General features: G+C 48.3%; 1 protein-coding gene across 3 annotated transcripts in view; it reads left to right on the forward strand.

Moving 5' to 3' along the window:
• The window catches only part of KRBOX1 (KRAB box domain containing 1), a 63,322-nt gene extending 55,217 nt beyond the window's left edge, over positions 1–8,105 (forward strand). For all 3 annotated transcript variants that reach the window (XM_040994313.1, XM_040994312.1, XM_040994311.1), the window contains exons 2-5: positions 3,469–3,545; positions 6,672–6,798; positions 7,338–7,454; positions 7,843–8,105. In XM_040994313.1, coding sequence (XP_040850247.1) covers positions 3,513–3,545; positions 6,672–6,798; positions 7,338–7,454; positions 7,843–7,955 — 390 coding nt within the window. In that variant the 5' untranslated portion in view covers positions 3,469–3,512 and the 3' untranslated portion in view covers positions 7,956–8,105. The remainder of the gene's footprint in view (positions 1–3,468; positions 3,546–6,671; positions 6,799–7,337; positions 7,455–7,842) is intronic.
• The last annotated feature ends 10,631 nt before the right edge of the window (positions 8,106–18,736 follow it).

Consider the following 18,736-nt stretch of genomic DNA (forward strand, 5'->3'; position numbering starts at 1 on the left):
TCCGGGATACACTGCCAACACGACACGCCCTCTGGTCGCCCTAGTGCCCTGGTGGTTTGTCCTGGAGCCTTCCCTTGGCTTGTGGACACCCCATTTCCCTATCTCTTGTTGATCAAGTGATCCCAGGAAATCGGGCTGGGATGGCTTAATTCACCTCATGGGGTGTGCTGTGTGCCCCAGTCTGGGAGGTCAGTACCGTCCTAGGGCAGCCAAAGATTGGCTAATACTGCCCCCCGCCCCCGCCGATCGGCACCCCAGGATGCCACCTACTTCGTTCACAGATGGGGGAGGGAAGAGCTCTGTGGCTCTTAGGATTGCTCAAGCTAAAACCTCATGACATCTCATACCCTTCTCACCCAGCACCTGCTCAGGGTTGGGCAGTTTCCTACGTGTGTACTGGAGGCACGGAATGCCTTCCTGGGCGGCAGTGTGTAGCCCGCTTAGCGATCCGGATCCTGTGGGCTTTGTCAGAGTCCCTGGGTTCCTTTCCTGGCTTGGCACCCAATTCTAGCTTTCTGCTTTGAGCTCAGTGGCCATAGGCAGTGATGATGGCCCAAGTAGCTGGATTGCAGCCAACCCACGTGGGTAGACTTGGATTGAGTTCCTGGCTCCAAGCCCAGTGTTTTCCTGGCCATTATGGGCACATCTCTCTCTCTCTGTCCTTCCAATAAACTTCTTAAAAAAAAAAATTCTTGACCATTTCACATCTTTCCTGATACCCCATCTGCTTTCTTTTTACTCCATTGAGGTAGCTGTCCAGGCTCACAGTCAACTGAAGCACTTGGCCCCTGTTAGTGACTTGTTGCCCACCCTGGCTTTCATGTATGCCTTAATGCTGTAAGATTTTCCCTTTAGGGGACCCAGCGCGATGGCGCAGTGGTTAAGGTCCTCGCCTTGCACACCTGGGATCCCATATGGGCACCGGTTCTAATCCCGGCAGCTCCACTTCCCATCCAGCTCCCTGCCTGTGGCCCGGGAAAGCAGTCAAGGACGGCTCAAAGCTTTGGGACCCTGCACCCACATGGCAGACCTGGAAGAGGCTCCTGGCTTCGGATTGGCATAGCATCAACCGTTGTGTTCACTTTGGGAGTGAATCATCGGACGGAAGATCTTCCTCTCTGTCTCTCCTCTCTGTATATCCGCCTTTCCAATAAAAACAAAATCTTAAAAAAAAAAAAGATTTTCCCCTTAGGAAAAGAGGAGAAAATGTTTTATAGCATACCCCCTATTGTTCTTCCATTGTCAGATGATTTGCTTATCAGATTCTTGGCTGTGCACACCAGTTCTTTGGGCTTATGTTCTTGCAATATGTGAGTCCTATTAAGAGTCCGCTGTGGGGCCCGCATGGTAGCTTATAGGCTCATCCTCCGTTTGCAGTGCCGACATCCCATATGGGCCCCAGTTTTCATCCCGGTTGATCTTCTGATCCAGTTCTCCCTGCTTACGGCCTTAGAAAGCAGCAGAGGTTGTCCCGGGGCCTTGAGTCCCTGCACCCACATGGAACGTCTGGAAGAAGCTCCTGACTCCCAGCTTCTGACTGGCTCAGCTCTGGCTATTGTGGCCATTTGAGTAGTAAACCAGTGGGTGGAAGATATGTCTCTTCTCTCTATATAATCCTGGCTTTCAAGTAAAAAAAAAAAAAGTCTTAAGAACCCATGGTGAGGGGCATTAGTACAGATAGGATGACATGATGTTAGACAATTCAAACACATAACTGAAGGGCGTATCTTTTTATACGGATTGCTGCATTTGCTACGCCTGGACAGATGCCACCCACTGATTTCATAACATTATTTGTGTAGACTTCCCTTGTGTTTTTTTTTCTTCAAGTTATATTTACGCTTCTTAAACTGTGTACATTTTATGTTTAATATCCAGCGTTTGGAACATAAGAGCTAGAGAGCTTGCTCCCAGACTCAGTTTTGTAAATTCAACTGACTGGTGAGGCCCATAGGGATACATCCTGTCTCATTTGGTTTTGGAGAAGATGTCAAGTCTTCGTTGACCATCTTGTCCAAGGGAATGGTTTTTTTACCTTCTCCAGCCACTTCTCATGCTGCTCTGTCATGGCCTTGGAGAAAGACACAGGTTCAGCCCAACTTTTCTCATCCGCTTTTTCCCTCAGCGTCTGTGGGGACCCTGCAGTGATTCTCAGGCACAGGACCCTTCCAGACCTTACACTGCTTCTCAAAGTCATGCACCAGGCCAGTTTGGGCCACTCTGACCTCAGAGTGGGACCAGGTGAGAGCTGGTGGAACTTGGGAAGAGTTGCCAAGCAGGACTCGAGGGTCTGCTGGATTTCAGGGAGTTGGCAGTGGCCTTCCGGTCTTGCAGTATGATCTGCCTGAAGCTACCTTGTCTGTGGCTTTTACAGCAGGTTTGTGCACAACCGTCTTGGATGCTTCACCGATGCCGGCGTCTCTGAGTTCATGGTCAGTTCTGTTTGCACTTCTAACTGCTGACCCTCCTTGCTGGCATCCCTGAAATGCCCCAGATGAGCTTCCCAGCCTGTCCTGGCAAGCACTTTCTCTGATAGCTGTGACTTCCCTTGTCTTCCTGGATAGGGAAGCTTTCCAGAATTCCTGAGAAGGGTCAGTGGAGGAAGGGGCGCTATATTGGTTACTGCAGTACATCTGCTTGTCTGTCGTTTCTGTAGTTCCCTGTCACTCAGGATGGACTACAAATAATAGTTCAAATGAAAGTTGGTTTTGCAGTCTGTGTCTACATGCACTTTTGGATGTTTGGTTTTGGTTGTTGAATGTCTTTGATCTGATGGCAACTGTGTTTCAGGTAAACTTTAATGCAGAATTGTTGGTGGTTCTTTGGAATGGAAGAGGTTTACTTCAATATGATGAACTAAATGATCCAGAATAGGAGTTGGAACTAGTTGAGAGACGAATTGCTTTGCTTCCCTAAGCTATAAATATTTGGAATATTTGGGACATGTGATGCAGTTGACAGTGTTTTGCTTCTTACACCATGTCCGACACTTTTATAAAGATTCATGCTTATCTTATACTCTTCCTGTGTGTTTGGAGGAAAGTGCTACTGGGGGAGAAGTGCAGATAATTCCAGTAAACTATTTTGACATTCATTCAGAGAAACTGTACTGTCCTAAATTTATGTAACACAGGAAGAAAACAAAATAAAACAAACAGATGTTGAGCTCTTATGGCATTTGATAGATGTCTAGTTTTCTTTTTTAATCCTTTTTTTTTGTATTTTCCCTAGGTTTTTGAGCTTAGAGCTTTCTCACTCGAGCATCTGATCACACATTCTTGGGATGATCCTTCTCTCTGCCCTCCCATGTTTGCCTACTACTTCACCTCTGTGAGAACAGACTCACTACTGAACGCAAGCAGTGTTCCCGCGGTTCATGTCGTCGAAACAGCACGCTGTGGAAGTCACCTGCAGGAGTTAGGGCCAGTGGACTGGTCGTCATTAATGTTTCTTTGTTCTTTCTTCCAGCCCCGGAGACTTTTCTCCAAGACAGAAATAAAACAGGTCTGACCATGACAGCGGTGTCCTTGCCGGTGGGATCCCAGGTGAGAGAAGTGGTCTTTGCTTTTGTGCACACGCAGACATGTATGTCTGCACCTGTGTATCTGTGTTCATGTGTTTGTAAATGTGTACATGTAAGGTCCACATAAGGATACTTAAATATTAAAAAAAAAAACAGAATTAAAGGATAAGTTTATTTGAGTACAAAAAAAAACTTCTCAAAAATTCATGCATTGATCTTTCAAAATATGCATTTTTCTCTGAATTTTCCAAAAACATACTGCATGCCTCTATAGAAACGTGAAACACACTTTTATAAATGCATATATGAACCTGTCCTTGAGGTTCACCTTACATAGGACACAAGCCTAACTGTATGGCTCACGTTCTAGAAGTATCTGATCAACACTCCCGTCAAGACGTGGAACACTGTTAGTGCCCCAGAAGGTCCCTCCCCACTGTGACAGAACCAACCCATCTGCTGAAGCTCTGCCCGCATAGGCTGGTTTTGTTCTTAAACTTCGTTCATTAAAGCACAGTCATTCACCCTCCTCATAACTGCCGTCTTTCAACTTTGTGCCTGTGGACTTCACTGATGCGGCCGTACGCAGCAGCGGTTCTGTTTTATTGCTGAATGGTTTTCCATATATGATTATACCGCTCTTCCTTGTTCATTTTCCTGAAGATGGACTTTTTTTGGTTTTTCTAGTTTTTCACTACTGTAAGAATTTAGTGACTCATTTCAGTTAGCTGGATCTCGAGGAGGGAAATTGCCAGACCACGGAGTGTACGCTTGGTTCTAGTAAACGATGCCTGGCAATTTTCCAGAATGGTGGCTGCAGTTTTTAAGACTTCGGCCTGCAACTTGCAGTTGCGCCACGTCCAAACCAACACTTGTTATTTGTTGATGGGATCTCCTCAGGGCTTTAAAAATGTCTCTTCTCCAGTAAGCAGTGACGCTGAGCAACACTGCATGTTTTTGTTGCCACGTGGAAGCCTTCTTATGGGAAGTTTTTGTTCCACTGTTCTACCTGTTTCTTACTGTTCACGTCCCCTACCCCCAAGCTGAGCAGTTAATTCTTTATTATGGATATAAGTCCTTTGTCAGATTTCTCTTTTCTGGTTTTTTTTTTTTTTTAGATTTATTTGTTTTTATTTGAAAGGCAGATTTACAGAGAGACAGAGAGCCCAATTTTTCACTCTCTTAATGGTGTCCTTTGATAAACAAAAAGATTTCTTAAAGTTCTCCTGAAGTGCAGTGTGTAGTCTGTTTCGTGTATGACATGTTTCTCACTCAAAGGTCGTGAAGATGTATTGTTTTCTTCTAGAAGGTGTACTGCTTCAGTTTTCTTGCTGCTTCTGTGACTGATCCTAGATTTAGGGACAGGGCTTCCCACCCCCGACGGATATCCAAGTGACTTGAGACTGTTTATTGAGAAATCTCTTCTTTACTGAATTGCACTGATTATGTTTTCATAAATTGGTGCCCTTATATGTCTGCACCTGTTTTTATATTTAGTTTTTATTTTATTTTATTTTTTTAATTGGAAAGACATATACAGAAAGAAGGAGATACGGAGAGAAAGATCTTCCATCTGCTGGTTCACTCCCTAAGCGGCCGTAATGGCCAAAGCTGAGCCGATCTGAAGCCAGGAGCTTCTTCCGGGTCTCCCATGTGGGTGCAGGGTCCTGGACCTTTTTCCCAGGGCCACTGGCAGGGAGCGGGATGGGAAGCAGAGCAGCTGGAATTATTATTGGTGCCCATATGGGATACCGGTGCATGCAAGGTGAGGACTTTAGTCACTAGGCCACGGCGCTGGGCCCTACCTGTTTTTAAAAACCCTTTTTATTTCTATTATCCATATTGTCTTTTAAAATATATATTTATTATTATTATTTATTTTTATTGGAAAGTCAGATATACAGAGAGGATGAGAGACAGAGAAGATCTTCTGTCCAATGATTCACTCCCCAAGTGACAGCAATGGCTGGAGTTGAGCTGATCCAAAGCCAGGAGTCAGGAGTTTCTTCCAGGTCTCCCATGAAGGTCTGTCCTTGACTGCCTTTCCATAAACAGGGAGTTGAATGGGAATTGGAGCAGCTGGGACATGAACCGGCGTCCATATGGGATCCTGGGTGTTGCAAAGCAAGGATTTTAGCTGCTAGGCTACTGCATTGGGCCCAGCCATATTGTCTTATCTTTGAACCACAGCCCATGGTACTTATTGTTGTGGGGAAGTAAAATAATTTTGCAACATAATAGAATATAGAGGATTTTCCTCCAAGGTATTTAAAAATATATCAAAAAGATAATGGACAGTATGGACTTTGGCACCTGGCTCATGGAGTCCCTTTGTTACCCACCCTGGGTTAAGACCACTTAACCCTAGAGCTCTCTGAAATACAGAGCCAGGCTGCTACTCCAGGGCTTGCACATGTTCCATGGCTGCCTTTTTGAGCTCATTATGAGTCTAAGGTGACACAGTGGTCTATGCATTAACTTCCTACGTTAGCAGTATTTTTCTATGCTTCTCTATGCGTGGAGGCAGGCTAGTGGTGGGTGGAAGTCATATGACAGCTTTGCCTGAGAGTTGGGAAATGGCAGTGCCGTGATCCACATCGCCCACTGGAACATTTGTCTTAGCACTGTGGCGACGGCGGAGAGCGCAGTCCCTTCTCGCTGTGCATTCCTGCTCAGGCCCAGTGACTTCCATGTCTGCGTGTTTGGAAGCACGCAGCAGAGATGTGCTTGGTTCCAGCTGGGAAAGTATGCTGAACGCTGGCTGGCTGCCTTTAATTCTGCCTCCTGCCCCCTCTGAGGGGTGGGGAATCATTTTTCAGCTACAGGCCATTTGGGTGTTTATAACAGTGTTTAGAAACCGTTCAAAATGATCAACTTAAAAATTAGCCTGCTCTAGATTTATTGAACTCTGAGTCCCGCCTGCGGTTGTCTTGACAGGACTAGACCAAAGCATTGTGTGAACTTTATATGGCCCCCCGAGTCGAACGCTCCCCCCATCCTCTGACCCCGTACAGAAACCAGGAGGCCGTGAATGACCCAGTACTGAATACATACCATTGTAGGTGCTCTTCCCAGGCCGCTCGCTGGTACTTTTGACTACCACCAAAGACCTGAGCTCCTGAAAAGTGGGAACATTTTGTCGTTCCAGGAATCGGTGACTTTTGAGGATGTGGCCGTGTACTTCACTAAGAAGGAATGGGTCAGCCTGACACCTGCTCAGAGAGCCTTGTACAAGGAAGTGATGTTGGAGAACTACGGGATGGTGGCTTCCCTAGGTAAGCTGCTCATTGCTTCCCAGGCCCCCAGGTCCACGGGCTCTTGTCAGTATGAACTTGCTCCCAGTGGCCGTGTCACAGCTTGCCGGGTATGGGAAGCCCTGGGGTCTGTCACCCCAGAGCGCCCTGCTGTTTCCATCATTAAAGAACCTCTCCTTTCCTACATGCCTTAGGTACAGCAGGGTTCACACTACACCTTGGTACCCTCAGTCGGGCCTTAAACCGCTAAACTCATTCTGACAGACCCCGGCCCTTTGCTCTCTGTCTGACACTTCCTCCTGGACACTCTGAGCCTATTTCTCACATGGAAATGTTTCGTGCTCTAGCCAAGAACAGAAGACAAATTGTTGCCCTCTAACTACAAAGAGGCCTGGCGTGGCTGAGGCTGCTCTGGAGCTTTCTAGGGCTTCCTCCCAGGACGCCCTTGAGTTACGGGAGCTACCTTCCTGCCCTGCCCTGGGTGTCCTTGCTGCCACAGGCTGCATGCTGCGAGCCTGCTGACTCGGCTCCTCACTGTGCTCTGTTCTCTTCCTTGCAAGCACCGTCACCCATCTCCACACCAGCTCTGATCTCCCGGCTGGAGCAAGGGAAGGAGCCATGGTCCACGCGGCCACAGGGAGCCCTGAGCAGGCGGGCCCGTCGAGCCGTCCTCATACGTGAGTTAAGCAAGCCGTGTCTTCTCCAGCTTCATCTCCTTTGTACCAAAATGAGAGATGTCACCTGGGGTATATCAGGAGGCTAGATTCCCCTGCGAGGGGTCTGCTACTCACAGCGTCCCTTGCAGCTGCAGGAAACCACTCCCTGGCCCCCGTGTTTCCACACAAGCTTTCTAGATGCTAGTTATGTGGGGGTCACCTTTTCCCAGTTTCCTCCAGTTTTCACAAAATTGGCAAGTTTGGTGCAGTGTCACTTATCCATTAAGCAATAGAACGAGCAGAAAAAAACCACGTATTTTTGATTTTTATTATATATATTAACTTATATATGTTTACACAGAAATGCCTTAAGGTAGCTTACAGATATCTTAACTTTCCTCCCTTATAGGATACATCGCAAAACTAAGAAGATTTACTTACTTAGCTAAAATGGTGTCACGTGCAATAAGATTAAAACTTCGTCAGAGTCGCCATTGCCGTGAAGACAGAACAAAGGCTTAATTCTTGAGCTTTAAATGCGAGTTTTCAAGGAAGGAATTCAGAGTCGCCTTACGTGAAGTGAAGTGCATGTTTGCTTTTCCTGTAAGTTCATGGATTTCCATAGCTTGAACCTTTCCCAGTTCATTAAAGTTACTTACTTTGCTGGACAAAGCAAGCTGTTGTGTCGGTCTCTCCCTCCTCCCTCCTCCTCACCCCAGCTCTCAGTCCTGGTTGCTCAGCTGCTTTCTGTTTCTGCGACCTTTGTCTGCTGTGGGTATTTTATTCCCTGATGGTGTGTTGTCTTTTGCGGCTGTGTTCTCAAGGTTTGGCTGTTCTCTAATGCGCGTCAGCACTTCCTTTTGATGCGTGTGTGGCTATGGTTTGCTTACCCTCCATCAGTTGTCGGTCCCTTGAGTGGTTCCTGCTGTTTGGACATCATGAATAATGCTGCTGTGGACACAGGGAACATGGTTTAATGCGAACATTCTTTTCGTTTCTCATGGAGATGTGTTTGAGATATACGCTTGCTAAATCACATCCTAATTCCCAGTTTGATGTTTTGAGGAATGCCAAAATTTATAGTATATATATATATATTTTTACCATTTTAGTATTCCTAGCAGTGTATGAGGGTTCCATATTTTTCCATACCTGTCCTAACACTAATTGCTGCCTATCTTTTGGGTTATGGTCATCCTAGTTATTATTCATGTTTATGATTATTGCTATCCTAATGTAGTGAAGTGACAGGTGATGGCTTAAGCCCTGCTCATGTGCCAAGGAGTCTGCATTTTCTGTGGTCTGCCATTAAGGAAAAAAGTTGAAAAGCCCTACATAAGCCGTGTACCTTTTTTTTTTCTTGAACATGTAAACATGCTTTATTTATTTTTATGTGTTTGGGTTTTTTTTGAAACTATAAGCACAGTTTATTCTGGTGCAAAAAATTTTGAAATCTATGCATAATGTTTTCAAAATGTATATTTGTGTGAACTTTAAAAATGTTTTAAAAATTTGATGGTGATTACATGGTTGATCGAGAGTTAGGGAAAAGTAGGTAAAACCATTGTTTCCAAAGTTTCTGTTTCTTCTGCTTGTCTCTGGGGGAAGGGAAGAGATAAAGACAGAAGCCGCACCCAGTCTGCCAAATGCCCCAGTACCCAGGGATGGGAAACTGCCACCCTATATCAACCCAGGGTCCCGACGTGGCGCACGTTCTGAGGGTTCTGACCGAATGGTTTGGATAGTTCTGAAATGCTATCGATTTTGTCGATCCAAGGGTGAGGCAACCCTTCCAATGTGCACTGGCTGACATAGTTGACCTCAAGTCTCCATTCACCCAGATATTTTGCTGCCATTGCTGAGCTGGAGTAATTGTCCAATTTGTTTGCTTCTCCTTCCTCTGGTATAGTACCCAGTGGGCTGCCATATTCTCCATGTGCATCAGGGTCTGCATCCACTATTCTGCCTTTTTCACTCGTGGGTATTGTAACCTGGCCTGGTTTGGGCTACTGCTTGCCTTGGTTCTTGCATTCATCTGCAAGGACTGCGTTCTGACAAGGAGTTTCCCAAGCTCCTCTGTCAGGTCCCCTCCCAGTGCCAGATGTTGCACACACCGGTGGGTCCTTGGCCCAGGTTGACTTTGTCCGCTTCTTGTCCTGGCAGGAACAGGTCTTGTCCAACCAGCCCACACCCATTCTAGTTCTCACTGTTTGGTACTACAGCCCTGCCACACCTGGTCCACATCCAGACACAGCTCTCACGTGGTTCAGCGGAAGCCGAGACCTAGCCCAGCACGTTCTACACCCATGCTAGCTCTCATGTGCGCCAGTGGGTGCTGGGGTCGAGCCCAATGTGGCATCCCCAGACCCAGTCCACACCCATGCCAGGGGAGACTGCAGCTGTGTCCAGCCTAGACCACTGGCCCATTCTGACTCTTGCACTCACAGTGGGAACCCCAACTCAACTGGGGCACAGCTCTTTGTGCGTGCTAATGGAGATCATTGTTCAACAGGAGTGAGCATTCATATGCCCCCACAAATTCTGCCTCCAGTGCTGACAATTCACATGCTGCTCAGTGTCATGGTCTAGCTACACATGTTCATTCCCTGTTTCGACTCTCACGGGTGGGCACCTTGATCCAGCCCTGCTAGGGAGGCCCCCATACCAGCCTCAGTGTGTGCCTGTTAGAACAGTGGCAATGTCCATGGAAGTCCCTCGAAAGTCATTAATCACCTGGACATGAACTCTCAGGACCTGAGCCATCCACCAGACCCCTTATAGGCCCACACCCCAAAGTCTTCAGATTTTGTCACCGGGCAGAGAGAGGGCTTTACCTGGCACCGTTGGCGTCCTGCCACCTGACCCAAGATGGCACCACCTGCATTTAAGTAGCTGGCTGGGTGGATTTCCAGTGTAACCTTGAACATCAGGAAGCTAGGGTGTGCTCCATCCCGCTTGTCGCAATTACGTGTGTCAGGCAGGGTCAAAGCTCCTGTTTGTGCACCCAACCCCACCACTTTAATTTTTTAAAGATTTGTTTGTTTATTGATTTTTTATTAGAAAGGCAGATCAAATTTACAGAGAGAAGGCGAGACAGAGATGAAGGTCTTTCTTCTCTGGTTTACTCTCCAAATGGCTACAATGGCCAGAGCTGAGCTGATCAACAGCTAGGAGCCAGGAGCCTGGAGCTTCTTCTGCGTCTCCCATTAGGGTGGAGGGTCTCACAGCTCTGAGCCATCCTCTCCTGCCTTCCCAGGCCACTGGCAGGGAGCTGGATGGGAAGTGAAGCAGCCAGTGCAGAAACCATCACTCATATGGGATCCCGGCACTTGTAAGGTTAGGATTTAGCCCTTGAACCATCAAGCCAGGCCCAGGAGTAGACCTCTTAATAAGCAAGGTTGAAACTTCCAGAACAAAAGCAGTCAGCTGGAAGCAGTGGAGGATGGTGGGACTGGCAGACCCTGACTTATCCCCGCAGAGTTTGCTGTCTTTCCGTCACCTCTATTTGATTTTCCTGTCTGCCATTGTTGCTCACCCTTGGTTTATTCTGATAGCTGAAACATGGACCAAAATCCATTTTCTATTTTCCACAAGCTTAAGTGACACAGTCTAGACTTTTAGCTTCAGTTATCTGTCTGGAAAATGGAGACTATAAGAGCTACCTTAGAGTACCATTGTAAATATTCCTTAAAAATTAAATGTAGACCGGACCCGGTGCAATAGCATAGCAGCTAAAATCCTTGCCTTGAACGTGCCAGCATCCCATATGGGTGCTGGTTCTAATCCTAGCAGCCCCACCTCCCATCCAGCTCCATGCTTGTGGCCTGGGAAAGCAGTTGAGGACAGCCCAAAGCCTTGGGACCCTGCACCCACATGGGAGACCCGGAAGAGGCTCCTAGCTCCTGGCTTTGAATGGGCACCAGCCATTGTGGCCACTTGGGGAGTGAACAATTGGACGGAAGATCCTCTCTGTCTCTCCTCCTCTCTGTATATCTGCCTTTCCAATAAAATAAATAAATAAATCTTAGAAAAAAATTAGATGATAAGACCTGCCCGGTGCCTAGTGCATGGCGGTTACTCAGTAAGTGCAGCTGATTGACTCTAAAATTCATGCAGTTGTGTAACTAAGACCCTGAGCTTCCTTTAGGTTAGAGTGATAGCTGACCCTCTTTGTTTAGTGTTGTCCCAGTTTTCATGCCGAAAGACCCAAGTCCCCGGAAATCCCTCTGAGGGGCATGAAAGTCCCAGTTTTTGGTGATGGGTAGGGAAGATTTGGGGAAAGAGAAATACAGAATCCACATTGCTGCCCCAAAATTAGTGGCTGAAAGGCACACTGCTTTTGGTGTCCCGTGGACAAGGCCTTGGTCCTCCGCCTTTTTGTAGCTGCTGTTGCTTATGTTTCTCTTGACTGTTGATGTTGTTAACCTGGTGTGTGGCCCACAAGAGTGGGGCATTCACTGTAGCCTTCCTGACTTAAGTGCTTGACTTCAGCATGTTGTAATCTTGAACGTTAACCATCTGTTTTGTGTGTGGGGGAGGGTGAAGCATTGGACTTTGTATTGAGATAGTGCTTGTTTAATTTTTAACACTATTGATATGATCATGTTTTCTGAGTTTACAGGGTGAAAATCAAGTTAGGATCGTATCATTGCTGTATGATACAGATAACTGCTGAAAAAAAAAACCAACCTAAATGATTTATTCTAATGATGAATGGATACTACTGGGTTAGGGATATTAGCAATCAAAACCCAGCAGACTGCACACTGTACAGAAGAGCATTTTGGACTGGGCATGGTAAACAGAGATCTCTCACACACGTGGAGAGACTTTATCTCACAGCTTATGATGAGACAGTTATTCCCCAATCAATCCAAAGGACTCGTGTGTCTTGTCTTCACCCACAAGTATCACTGCTGAGTTGAAAACCGAGGACAGAGTTAGCAGAAACACGCAGGCATTATTTTATTACTGACCCATGAATTGCTCTACGAGGCTGACTAAAGTTCTACTTGCTGCTAATAGAGGTCCTAACTTGTGTGCATTTGCGGGCAAACGACAAAGGAGAAATGTATTTTAGACGTTTGGTCCCCTTAAGGTAGAAAGCTGATCCTTTCCGATCTTACCAGTGAGCATTTTTTTCCCCTGCAGTACACCAAGGGATGACCACTTCAAATCATTGCATTAGCAGAATGTCCCCGAGATATTAGGTAGTTTGCAAGATGGAGTTTCAAATCATCTCTGTGATTTCTGTTAAGATCTTATTGAGACTATGGAAAATGGAAACGACTGTCAGTATCTTGTCCAAACACAGACTAGACTTTGCTCATCAAGTTGCCTTGTCAGTAGACTGTACAAATGTTGGCACATTCTGTCGGGTTTATAGACCTGTTAGTCAAACAAAAAGAGAAGACCATATTTGCCAGATGACACACACAGAGGTGTGCTCTGCCTGTCTGCGCTGTGTAGGCTTTTGTGGTGAAGCTGTGGTCACCTTTGATTGCTTTTCAAGAGCTGCAGAAGCACTTGGGAGACTTTCGGCTTTACACGAATGGAAAGCACCCCTACAGCATGGGATGAAGGTTCTTCCCTTGGGTTGCACATGGCTGCCTTCCCAGTGCGTGCTCACCAAGCCTCTTCACGCACACATGGTGCCCTCAGAAGTGGGTGGAGACCTTGAGAGTGCATGATCCGGGAGTGGGAGTGACCCAGTAGGGAAATAGTGGGCACCTCCCTCTTGGGGCCTGGGGCAGAAGTGGCTAGACATAACAGCACCCGCCAGCATATGTGTAGGCTGGATAATAGGGCTGGTTAGGTTGAACTAGGCTTCAATGCCCGGTGACATGTATAAGAGCTAAATGGGAAGTGGGACTGACTGAACAAGTCTGTGGTACATACTGGCAAGCATGGAAACCAGGCTAGGGAGCAGGCATGGTGGGGTTATGGGGAGTCGCCCCAACTAGGCTGCAGCTCCCACTGGTTTGCATGAGGGCTGAGTATGAAGTGGACAGGATTGGGCTGGACTGCAACACCCATTGGTTCCTGTGGAAGTCAGGGCTGGAAACAGAATGGACCCAGCAATTGCAACCACCAGCATGTGCATAAGCTGATTGGGGCGACGGACGGTGCCAGACCCTGTACTGGCATGAACACACAGGAATCAGGACTGGGATCACCTCAGACGAAGTTTCTTTGGAGATCCCTCCAACTGAACTGCTGATCTCAGAACCCCAACCATGAAGAGACTACGTCAGCCAGTGGATTCTGAAGAGATTTCATTGAGCTTGGAATGGCAAGATTGGCAGCAAGTCAGAACTGTTGAACTAACAAAACTGCTTGAGCAGGACCCTCGGAGCACGCCCCACATCGGGAACCTGGGATGGGTGGGAGGCTGGGTGAGGCTTCTCCCTTTGTCTCTCCCCTTACCGCGGATATAGAAAAAAATAAATAACATTAATGTGGAAACAGTGGTCTTACCCACTTTCTTGTAGTCCTTGACCCTTCGTGCCATATTCAACTATGTAAAGATTATTAAAAATAAAAGATTTTTTTAAAAAGTGGGTGGAGGACGTGGAGGGGAACACATTATCTGATGTCTTCTCTTACAACGATGTTAGCCCAGTAAGGGTCCTGCCCTCAGAGCCTGGTCAGCCCAGTGAGGGTCCTGTCCTCAGAGCCTGGTCAGCCCAGTGAGGGTCCTGTCCTCAGAGCCTGGTCAGCCCAGTGAGGGTTCTGCCCTCAGAGCCTGGTCAGCCTAGTGAGGGTCCTGTTCTCAGAGCCTGATCTAGCCTAAGTGAGGGTCCTGCCCTCAGAGCCTGGTCAGCCCAGTGAGGGTCCTGTCCTCAGAGCCTGGTCAGCCCAGTGAGGGTCCTGTCCTCAGAGCCTGATCTAGCCTAAGTGATCTCAGAAGAAGACCAGGCTCCAACTACAGCTTCCCCAGAGGGCAGTGCTTTAACAGGTACATTCTAAGGGACACCGACATTTAGTCCACAGCAGTATTTACATTGGAAATATATTGGAGGTGAGGGTGGAGGAAAGGGTTACGGTAAAACAGGATTTATAGACTGTCTCCAAAACAGCTTGATATTTGAAGAGGCCACCAGGAGGCTAAAAAGATGAACTGACTAAGCTTGGATTGTGTGTTGTGATGTGACAAAATCTCAGCAAAAAAAAAAAAGAAAGAAAGAAAGAAAGAAAGAAACCGAAACAGAACAGAACAGAACAAAGCCCATGACTGGATTCCTGAAAGTAGGGCTGCACCAACACTCCAAGAGCTGCTACCACAAGAGGGTAGCCAGTATCAACAGGCTTATCTCAGTTTCTTTATTAAAAACTCTCTTATTTAGGATCCGACTTCAGTTCCACAATATCAAATTACTTCTGTGCTCGTTTTTCACATGAGAAGTCACCAGACGGCGAAGAAGGAACACCACATGAGCACAGAGCGCCTGCAGCCCACGGCCACGCCTGGCTCGACAGGGGAGCAAGGACACGCACTGTGCTCACGGCAAGGAGAAGCATTGGCTGAGCCCCGGTTTCACTGACCATGGCCCCCTCTCAGAGCCTTTTGTGAATTCCTTTTGCAAAGTAAATATTTGGCTGCAAACAGTTCTTTCCCCTAAAATACAGGGTTTTCAGTACGCGAAGGAAAAAGTGAGACCATAAACCGAGTGTTAGCATTCTCTGTTGCAAGGAAGTTTCTTTTTCACTTATCAGAGTTTGATTTAGTATTTGCCATGAGAGAAGCACTGTTGTGAAGGCCGTGATTGGTCTGACTTTGTTCTGTGACGGCATGAACCCAAGGAGGTGGGTTCCTGGGCAGGGTGATGGTCTTTGATGGTCTTCCAGAAGAGGAGCGTGGAGCCAGCAGAGGGGAAGTGGAGATTCAGCATACATCCATCTTTGACCACATGTCTTCACTCAAAAGCATTTACTAGAGAGCTGCTTGGTGCCAGGCAGGTGGAGAGAGAAGGCCCAGAACCGTCCCTTGCTGTGGAGAGTAGGGTGAAAGAGCTGGCTCTGCAGACAGACCTGGAGGGAGCAAGGACAGCAAACACCAGGCCACATGAAGGTCACGCCTCTGGGAGGGTTTAAACAGACAAGTGATCAAATCCAATTTGCTGATTCTTCTTGGCTAATTTGTCTCGAAAACAGTTGTAGTCATGTGTTCAGGATGGACTTCTGGCAGCAAACGAGCGCCATGCCTTCATGGCTGCACACACTCGACTCCTTTCTCATTCCCTCTCGGGGACCAGTGGTACATGAGCCCCAAAGGCTTCCACCCAGAAGTGCTGTTTGCTTGCACTGGCTACCCTGACTTCAGAAACATCCTAACACTGTCTAAAATATGGACGTGTTGCAGCAGGGAGCACTGCACAGCTAGGGGCCGTGTCAGTCCATCTGCCTGTGCATGGTGTGTGTGTGATTCATATGTGTATGCATGGTATGTGTGTGTGTATTGCTGGGGGCACAGGGGCTGGGTGCATAGGCTAAAGGAGCTGCTGTTTTCTAGAAGAAGAACCAGGCCCAAAGGTATAGCTTGGATTATTTCAGAATCAAGTTTGGACCCAACACTTTAAGGTCTTATATTCTCTCACCCTCCTGGGCCGGGCACCCAGAACTCAATCCATGTCTAGCACACAGGTGCCTAGGAGCCAACTCCTTGAGCCATCCCCCACTGTCTTCCAAGGTGCAGGAACGTTAGCATGAATAAACATGTTTACAAATTATTTATTTTTATTGTAAAGGCATATTTACAGAAAGAAGACAGAGCAGAAGATCATCTATCTGCTGGTTCACTCTGTAAGTGGCCACAATGGCAGAGCTAAAGCCAAAGTCAGGAGTCAGGAGCTTCTTCCAGGTCTCCCATATGCGTGCAGGGTCCCAAGGCTTTGGGCCATCCTCGACTGCTTTCCCAGGCCACAAGCAGGGAGCTTGATGGGAAGCGGGGCTGCCAGGACACAAACTGGCACCTATAGGGGATGCTGGCACTTGCAGGTGGAGGATTAGCCAATTGAGCGATCACACCAGCCTCACAAGCATGGGTCTTAAAGGTGGGAAGTCCCAGGCCCGGCGTGATAGCCTAGTGGCTAAAGTCCTCTCCTCGGGCACACAGGGATCCCATATGAGCACCGGTTCTAAGGCCTAGTTATCTGCTGCTTTCAGTGATCTTCCCATTTAGCTTCTGTCGTGCTGATGTGTTTGCCTGTGGGCTGTTGCCCCCAGCAGAATGGCCACTGGTTTTCTGACTAAGGGGAGAGCCCACAGAGCGTGGACTGGCCACAGAGCGTGGAGGATGAAAGGTTACAATTTCCACCTTTGCCTGATTTTGGTCTGACCCTTTCAGAATCGCTCTCGGTTGCATGCCATATGATGTAGGTAACAAGGTGATAGACCTAAACACGGTATAAATGCGTGGTGCAGGTGCTGAAGGGGACACCCGACATTTACTGCTGTGGAGTTGGATAATTAAACATTTTGGAGCCCACTGGCCTAAAATCTGAGTCCTCCCACGCTGGAAACATTATGCACTACTTCGGTTTGGTGTAGCGTTTGGTGGAGGTTTAATACGCCTAAAGGAAAGTGTACAGGTTGTATCACCACCTCGTGAGTTCTCACCCATCACCAGCACTGACATAGTACCCCAACCGAGAAAGGAGGGCCCACCGGCACCACAGACCCCTCTCCTTCCTTGACTGTCCTTCCAGGAAACCAGTCCGCGTTGCCTGTCTATGTCCAATAGATGGACTTCTACAGGCTCGCTTCTCTGGCTGCCACTTCCCTCTCCACAGGAAGTCCAGATGGAGGTGTTGCTCGTGAGTGCCCACTGGGGTGGAATGCTCCAGTGCGGATCTGCACCGCAGTGAACTTTGCACAATGAGGCAGGGCATATGTGTGTGTTTAGTTTTAGTAGATGTTTCCAGATTTAAAAAAAAAATTATTTATTTATTTATTTATTTATTTATTTATTTATTTATTTATTTGAAAGGCACAGGGAGAGACAGACGACTCTCCCTTCTGTTGGCTCAGTCCGCAAATGACCACAGCAGTCTGAACAAGGCTGACACCAGGAGCCAGGAGCTCCGTCCCAGTCTCCCAAAGCATCGGCATTAAACACTGCTCACTGGGCCTCCTGCACCGCACCCCATTCCCCGCCAGGACTCTGGGACAAACTGCAGCTTGCAGCGCCGCCTGCTGGTTCCTGGCCCTGTGGCATCTGCGCTGGCTAACTTGGGTTTGCTAAGCGGTTTCCTGGAGTCACTTCAGCATCCTCATTTGCAGAAAAGAAATGTTTCTTCTAGGGACCACGCGCGTGACGATGCACTCTAAGGTATGGGCAGCCTCTGGCGCGCGAGAGGCTGGATGCCTCTTCTGCCACTCTCCCAATCCGTGTGCTATTTGAGGGGACCCTGTGCGTCTGCTCACCGCCATAGAAGCCGAGCCCTTGATGACAACCTCGGAGCATCCTGGGGCTGGGCTGCTGCCCTGGACTAGGTCAGCTCCTAGTCACCCCGTGTTTTCTGGCTTGAAGGGGGAGAGGGGCTGGTTTCAGCCTGCTACTGACTCTGTCCCCATCGCCAACCCTGCCTATAGGCTCTTAATTATCCCAAGGTCCAAATATTAGACTATTGGCAGACACAGCTTGGAAAAGGTCCGGGAACTGGTGTAAGGTCACCTGGCTGTCGACAGCGAGGACAGCCCTGGTTCCAGGGCCATGGACTCCCCTCAGCCCAGAGGAACCCGACCTCGGCCCCCCACCCCTATGGAACGGTAGCAGGTGACTCAGAAAACCTTCCATCCCAAGCACAGTAACAGCCATTTTACTCCTGCGACCTTAACACCGGTTCGTTCACAAGGAGGAAAACCTGCTCATCGTTGATGACCTCAGGTGGTCAACGGGTCTGCCTTCCATGTCCCCCCCGCCCCGCCCCCGCGTTTGAGTTCTCTTCATGAGACTCGATAGGAGACCAGGAGGTTTTGGAGACCCCAGCGCCGCACCCCACTCCCAGGGTCGCCCTGAGCTCCCAGGGCATGCGCTCGCCCTGGAGGCGGGATGGGGCAGTGCGTCCAGCGCTGCCTGGTGCCCCTCGCCGCCTGGCCTCCCTGCTGCACCCTTTCCTTGCGAGCACGAAGGCCCCTGCTGCCAGCGGCTGCGGCTGGTGGACCCCGGGCAGGGCTTTTATTGTGAAAGGAGCTCGCCCCTCCCGCGCTTTTTGGGGGAACCGGGAGGCTGGGCCGGGCGGGAAGCAGGGACCCGGCCAACTCCACCGACTTCCCAGCTCTTTCCGCGAGGCTCGCGGCCC

Source organism: Ochotona curzoniae, unplaced genomic scaffold (genome assembly GCF_017591425.1).
Source record: "Ochotona curzoniae isolate NIBS_2020 unplaced genomic scaffold, NIBS_Ocur_1.0 contig_908, whole genome shotgun sequence".
In the NCBI taxonomy this organism is placed as follows: Eukaryota; Metazoa; Chordata; class Mammalia; order Lagomorpha; family Ochotonidae; genus Ochotona; species Ochotona curzoniae.